This window comes from Prionailurus viverrinus, chromosome D1 (assembly GCF_022837055.1).
Source record: "Prionailurus viverrinus isolate Anna chromosome D1, UM_Priviv_1.0, whole genome shotgun sequence".
Taxonomy (NCBI): domain Eukaryota; kingdom Metazoa; phylum Chordata; class Mammalia; order Carnivora; family Felidae; genus Prionailurus; species Prionailurus viverrinus.
In genome coordinates this window covers 105,630,397-105,637,568 of record NC_062570.1, presented here as the reverse complement: position 1 = coordinate 105,637,568, position 7,172 = coordinate 105,630,397, and the positions used below count along the sequence as shown (strand labels likewise).

The 7,172-nt window shown below is 62.5% G+C and overlaps 1 protein-coding gene across 2 annotated transcripts in view; it reads left to right on the top strand.

Annotated features, from left to right (window-relative positions):
* The first annotated feature begins 809 nt into the window (after window positions 1–809).
* Window positions 810–7,172, top strand: part of LRP5 (LDL receptor related protein 5) — a 104,399-nt gene continuing 98,036 nt past the window's right edge. The window contains exon 1 of one of the 2 annotated variants that reach the window (XM_047877103.1): window positions 810–951. In XM_047877103.1, the coding sequence (XP_047733059.1) occupies window positions 888–951 (64 nt within the window). In that variant the 5' untranslated portion in view covers window positions 810–887. The remainder of the gene's footprint in view (window positions 952–7,172) is intronic. The other variant, XM_047877106.1, reaches the window with a different exon arrangement.

Below are 7,172 nucleotides of genomic sequence, written 5' to 3'. Positions count from 1 at the left end.
GCGCCCCTACGGCCCAGAGCTGAGCTGCAGGCTCAGGGAGCACAGAGCCGGGAGGATGGGGGTGGGGGGTGGGGGCTCCCTTCCATGTTTGCTTTCTGAACCAAAGGAGAGGTCTGCGATCCCAGAGGGGCAGGAAGCATATTTGGAAGAACAGTGTGTCTGCTGCTTCGTGTACCGTAACTAATGTAGAGGGGATGTATTTGGTGGAGTAAAATAACCCGAAGCCCACCCCCACTCTCAGCCCCTGCGGCTCGAGCCTCTGTCCGTCCTCAGCCTCTGTCTCTGACTTGCGGGCTCCCTCCTCTTCCCTCCTCTGCCCTCCCCGGCAAGAACAGGTGTCTTGGGGCCGGACCCCGCCTGGGCGGCCGCGGTCTCGGGAGAGCGCACCGACCTGGCTCTGGGCTCCCGGCTGCCCCGCCGCGTGCCCTTCCCACGCCCCGCCCCCCTCCCGTGCCTCAGTTTCCCCATCGGTCAAGGCCGGGTCCCGGTGGCTCCACAGGTGACCCACCTGCTTCCGGAACTCGATCGGAGGCGGGGGTGGGGGTGGGGGGTGGGGGGTGGGTGACCCGGAGCCCCCCCCTAGGGCCCGCGCCGACCCCGCGCCCCCGGGGAGCCCCACGGGAGGCGGGGGCGCGGGGAGGGCCGCGGGCCGGCTCCGGGGGGCGCCCGCGGGAGGGCGCGGCGGCGCGGGGGGCGGAGACGCGGCGCGGCTTCCGCTCCCGCGCCTCCTCCCTCCTTCCCCGCCGTCCTGGTCCGCGGCGCCCGAGGGGGGGAGGCGGCAGGCGCCGGGAGCCGCGCGAGGAGCCGCCGCCGCCGCCGCCGCCGCCGCCGCCGCCGCGCCATGGAGCCCGAGTGAGCGCGCGCGGGCCCGCCCGGCCCCGGACAACATGGAGGCGGCGCCGCCGCGGCTGCTGCTGCTCGCGCTCTGCTGCAGCCTGGCCCCCGCCGCGGGTAGGTGGGCGCGGGCCGCGGGGACAATGGCCCGGCGGCCAAGTGCGCGGCGCGCCGAGGCGACTTTGCAAGTTGGGGGCGAGTTGGGGCGCGCGCCGCGGGTGCCCGCCGCCCGGGGGTGGGGGGGAGCCGCGCGCGGGCCCTTTGTCTCGCCCGCCCGGGCCCCTCCCGGGAAGGCCGGGCCCCGTCCCGCCGGGGCGATCCCCGCCCCCCCGCCCCCCCACCCCGGGGCCGGCGAGCGGGGCGCGCGGGCGGCGCGGACCCCGCCAGGTGCGGCGCGGGCGGGTCCTCACCTGCCCGCGGCCCCGGGGCGCGCTCGGCGGTGCGGCCGCGTGTAGCCGGCCGGGCGAGGCCGCCCTGGGACCGTGCGGACCCCGGGCCGCGGGGCCGGCGCACGGCGGGGACTGTCGGCCGGGAGGCAGGCCTCGCCGCCCTGCGTCGCGGACTCCTCGGCGGGCCCGTTTCCGATGGCCGCGCGGCTGGCCCGCCGGCCCCGAGAACTGATCGAAGTTGCACAGAAAGTTCTCAGACCCGGCGCCGGGCGGCCTGGCCTGTCGCGCCGCCCCGTTTCGTCGGCGAGGCTGTCGGTTTCCGAGCGGACCGACACCTGCCGGGTGCCCGGCGGACCCGTGGGGCCGTTGCCCGCCCCCCTCCCTCCTCCCCGCGGTGGCACCCGGCCGGTGTCCAGCCCGGGGGGTGGCCTCGTGGGGCCGCCGCGCGGGGTGACGTGGTCGCGGAGCGCGGCGCGGTCGGGAAGCGCGCGGGTGCCTCGCTTGTGCATACCCTGGGGGACAGACAGATCGAGGGCCCGGGGACCTTTCTCTGCAACTTTCGGTGTGTCCCGCGGGGTGGAGTTGAGGTCAGGAGGGCTCAGGAAACTTAAGCGTTGTGAAACGCTACACATGTTCTTTTAATTTGGAGATTGCCATGTGGTTTTGGAGCAAATCTCTCGCTACCTAAATCGTTCTCTTCGGACGTGAGTGTTTTGTTTTTCTGGAGTGTGGCTGGCCGCCTTGGACGGGGCCACGGAGTCCTGGGCTCCCCGGGCTGCTGTGTTGCTGCTGGTAGCAGTTTTTTGGGGGGTGGGGTGGGAGCGGGTGGCTCAGGTCCCTTTGTCTGGGCCTCTTTAAGGCAAACAGCTGTCTCCCTGAATATTTCCAGTGTGGACAGTGCAGGGAGGTGTCCCGGCCAGGCTCTGTGGTCACATTTCCCAGGGCTGCAGCCCCTTCCCTGAGGTTTGGGGGGGCGTAGAGGGGACAGTTTCCTCCCGTCCGTTTGCCTCCCAGCCGAAGCCTAGAGAATGTCGGCGGTTTCACCCCAAATGTATCTCCCTCCGGAGCGGGTTTACATTTCTCAGCCATGTCTGATACTAGCAAAACAAGGTGACGACAGAGCAATGACAGTATCTGGGCAGCTCAGACCAACGCTGCTGCTTTTCTTTCCGGAAATGCCTGGATCACGGAGGCAAAAGGTTGGTTTTTTTTTTTTTTTTTTTTTTTTTTTTTTGGTGGCGGGGGGGGGGTGGGGGGGGTGGGGGGGGAGAGATGTTTGTTTTAAAGGTGGGGTTTCTCAGCCAGCCATAGTGCTTTTCACTTCGGTGCAGTTTGGGATTTCCTGTCCCTTTTGGGGTGACGTTGCTGGAGTCGGATGCCTGCCGTTTTGTGGTTCAAGCCCCCAAGGGGAAGGAATCACGTCTGTGGAGTTCAGTCGCGTATGAGGCAAAGATAGAGTTGATCATTTTAACATTAGGAAGCATGTCAGCGTGAGGGTTTTAGATCCCCGGCTAATGTGGCAATCCGATCCTAAAATGGAAGGAGGAGGAAGCACCCTTTCTGCACCACTGTCTTGACTGTCCCCGATTTCTGCGTTAGATTTCTGCGTTGGTCCGGAGTAGAGCCAGTAGGCTGGCACCTAATTATTTTTCCTGATTGCTTCCTGTTGCAATTTGAAGCTGTGAGCCCACGGAAATGCCTTTGTTTTAGTGGCCCCGGTGCTGGGAATGGCCTTCCCCGGCTCAGCTCCACAGGCCCAGACCGCTCCCCTCTGGCCCCACAGCACTTGCTGTAGGACCAACCACCTGTCCAGGACCCCCTCTCCACCTCCCCCCACCGCCCAACCGCCTGTGGGTGGTTCCTGTAGATGCCTACTGCCCGGCCCACTGGAAGGGCCCAGCAGGTGGGTGCTGAGTTAACGAAATGCTGGGCGGAGGCCACCGAGAGAGGAGCCCCCGCCCTCCCCCACTGCCGCTGCTTTTCAAAAGCAGGGCCCACGTGCTTTTAACTCTCCCCTTCAAACTCAAGAACTTACCCAGTCCACCGGTATGATCCCACATTTGCTGTGGAGATCCTGTCGCATTTGGAACCCATTTAATTTCAGCTGCGCTGTTTCACCGCTCAGGCATTTAGCAGAATTTGCACGCTGCTGGGGGTGGGGGTGCAGTCAGGTGAGGACTCAGCAAGGCCTCCTGCCCCGAAGCGACGCGTGGGGGCTTTGGGGTCAGACCAGCCTGCGTTTACGTGCTCGGGAGCCGTTTGGCTTTGGACGACTTCCTCGGCTTCTCTGTGTCCAGGGTCTTCGTCTGGTTCTCCCCACCCCCCACCCCCCACCCCAGGCGGTTGGGACCGTCCCCGGCGGGGGGCCTCGGTGTGAGACCGGTGGCAGCTGAACTGCATTGCCTCTTGTGTGATAGAGTCCTTGATCTTTCTGGCCGGGACGTCCAAAAGCCGTATTTCCACAGTCTGGGTTTTTCTCCTGCAAGCGACCTTGGGTATCTAGTCCGCTGTCCTGACTCGCTTATTGCCGCAACGCTCGCTTATTGTCTCTTGAGGTGATTGACCGCGTGGACGGAGCCTGAGTACTCAGGGTCTGTCGTCAGCCGTGGTGGTTGCCGTGTGGGGGAACTTGCGCCGCTGAGCCCACCTTCGTGTCCCTCAGTTTTCTCTCCTGTAAAATGGGATAATAATACTTCTGACCGCTAATTCAGTGAGTTAACACCTGCCTGGCACCCGGTCAGCTCTTAGGACTCTTCGGCCCCTGGTGCCGAGTAAAGCGCGGGGCTAGAACGGCACATGAGCGTGCCTTTGCCGTCAGAATGTTCTGCCTACAGGGGCAGACAGGCACGCAGAAGCTGGTTGTGCAGCTATGGGAGAGGTGGGCCCAGGGGGGCTCTTCCTCGCTGTCCCTGAGTCCCGTCCTCGAGGACCGGGTGGTGTCCTCCCCCGAAAGAGGCCAGATCACGACGCAGAGATTGGACGTGCTCCAGAAGGCAATGGGAGCTTCTGCAAGAATTTAGTCCGGGGGATAGGAAATGCAGGCTGGAGCCAGATCTGTCCTAGGTGAAAGGTGATGAATTGATTTTTTTTTTTTTTTTTAATTGAGGTGAAAATCCTGTAATATCAAATTAACCTTTTTAAAGCATACAGTCCACTGCCCGTAAGTACACGACTACACTGGGCAACCACCGCGGCAGTCTGGTTACAAACGTGTCCACCTCCCCAAAATAAAACCCCACACCCGTTAAACGGTAAGTTCCCATCCCCCACCTGCCCCCAGCCTGCTGTCTGTCCCAATGGAGTTGCGTGTTCTGGATGTTTCATATGCATCGTGTCATACGACACGGAGGCCTCTTGCATCTGGCTGCTTCTGTGACCGCGTGTCACGTTTTCTGGGTGCTTCCGTGTGGTAGCCTGTGTCAGCATTCCGTTGCTTTTTAGCGGCGGGGGGGTGGGGGAGCAGCGGTCACCGTGTAGATCGCATCGTGCTCATCCGCTCACCCATACATGGATCGATCTTGGTTGGGGACCTCTCGGCAGGCGCGGGCCGCGGTGTCCCAGGTGGGGTGTGGAACAAACAGGGCAAGCGGTTTCAAGGCCGGGAGGGAACGGATTTGTCCTGAGGTCCACAGCTCGGTTCAGAGACGTCAGCGCTGGTGGCCGAGGCCGGGGCCAAGCCAAGGGCCGGCGGCGGCCTCCGGGAGGGGCGATGCCGACAGGTGGGCTTAGCGCTGTGTTCAGTATTGCCAAAGCCCTGAGAGACGCTGGACATTCGTGGCCTGCGCGGCCTCTCGGACGGTCACTTGACACACTCTCGGATCGCGGAAGCTCTGGTGGCGGTGAGGGGCCACATCAGGGACCTGCTGGCACATTTGCTTAGAAAGCAGTGGTGTGAGACAGGCGCCCTGGGGGCTGTCCCGGGGACAGCGTGGGTCCCAGTGTGACCTGTTGAGACAGCGTCGGGGTCCCTCCTGCTACTGGGCCAGGCTGGTCTCTGCTTTCTCTTCAGCTGTGGGAGTGGTTGACTAGCTCTTGGCCTTGGCCTCCGTTTCCTCACCCGCAAAGGTGAGCTGTGGCATCTGGCTTGTGGGGTTCAGCGAGCCAGTGTCCGTGGGGAGCGGCCAGGAGGCTCTTCTCCCAAGACAGGCCTCACTGGGAAGGACATAAAAAAGTCCTGCCCTAGGTTCCCAGGTTTCCTTTCAAAGTGCTGGAGGGCATGGTCAGAGTCAAGGTGAGACCGCCTTGTGGGGGGAGGGGTGGTTGGGAGGGCCGCCAGGAGTGGCGAGACCTGTTGGGGGTCTGGGTGTGGCACGGGCTTGTCCCCGAGGGGTGCCTGGTCGCCCTGAAGCTGGCTGCTGACCCTTCCCTGGCAAGTAAGGGTGTCGCGCTCCCCCGAGCCATGCGGGGCGGGGCCCTTGTGCATATATGTCCTGCTCATCCCTGAGCAGCCCCGTCGTCTGTTAACTGGGGACGTCTGTTAACTGGGGACGGTTAACCCTCCACGACCCCCCTCCCCGCCCTGCCGCCCGCTGGCCAGGGGAGCGCTCACCTCACACTCTTGGGGTGGCGGCAGCCGTGTGGCCCTGGAACCTCAGGTCCGGATGGAGTCCGTGCCCAGAGTCACATGTCTGCTGTCCTGTGTCCTTCTTGCTCGAGGTCTCTCTTCCTCTGGGAGGTTTTCATGGTGAGGTCACGTCTGAGCCCTTGTGCAGGTGTGGGGGGATACTGTACTTTATGCGTATTTTCTTACCTGCTTCTTGGTTGGTATTTAGGGTACGTTTCTTGAGTGCTTTCAGTTTGCCTTGATGTTGTTTTCTAGCGTTTAAGGGGAAGCAAAGGTTCGCTCAGGGGGGAGAGTGGTTTTCAGCCTCTTGGGGGTCTCAGGGGCGCCTGGTTAAGGCTCCTCTCCCTGGCGGGAGCCTGTGAGAATGGCACACACACAATGGGCCCTTCCCTGTGGGGCCCTGGGTACACTTCCGTTCCATGAACCTCAGTTTCCTTTTTTTGTAAAAAGAAACCAGCTGGCCCTAAACTCTGGAGGCATTTTCCCGCATGAAGTTTTCCAGTTTTCTCCCTTCGGGGGGCTTTGGGGAGCGGGGGTGGTCTCCTGCAGGGAGGGCCTTGTGTGCCACACTCTCTGGGCCTGCTGCTCCCTGCTCCTGTTCCACTGGGCTGTGTGGCTTCCCTGAGGGTCCTCAGGGGTCCCCCTCCCCGTCCTGGGATCCTGCACTGTCAGGTCTAGAGTATGGTCTCCCCAGCTCTGCCCTCCTGGCCTGTTTTTCCCCCCACTTTTATTTTTATTTATTTTTAATTTTTAACATTTATTTACTTTTGAGAGACAGAGAGAGACGGAGCATGAGCAGGGGAGGGGCAGAGAGAGAGGAGGAAACACAGAATCTGAAGCAGGCTCCAGGCTCTGAGCAAGCTGTCAGCACAGAGCCCGATGGGGACTCGAACCCACAAACAGTGAGATCATGACCTGAGCCGAAGTTGGCCGCTTAACCGACCGAGCCACCCAGGCGCCCCTCCCCACTTTTAAATGTATGATTCTGGGGCGCCTGGGTGGCTCGGTCGGTTGAGCTTCCGACTTCGGCTCAGGTCATGATCTCACTGTTCGTGAGTTCGAGCCCCGCATCGGGCTCTGTGCTGACAGCTCGGAGCCTGGAGCCTGGTTGGGATTCTGCGTCTCCCTCTCTCTCTGCCCCTCCCTCGCTCTCGCTCGCTCTCTCTCTCAAAAAAACACAAACATTAAATGTATGATTCAGTGGCATTAATTGCATTCACAAGGGTGTGCAACCATCACCACTATCTATTTCCAGAATTTTCTGTTACCTGAAACAGAAACCGTGCCCGTGAAGGGGGTCACACCCCGTCGTCCGCTGTCTACGGCCCCTGGTAACCTCTCTCCCGCTTTCCCGTGGCTGTGGGCCGGCCCGTGGTCCCTACCTC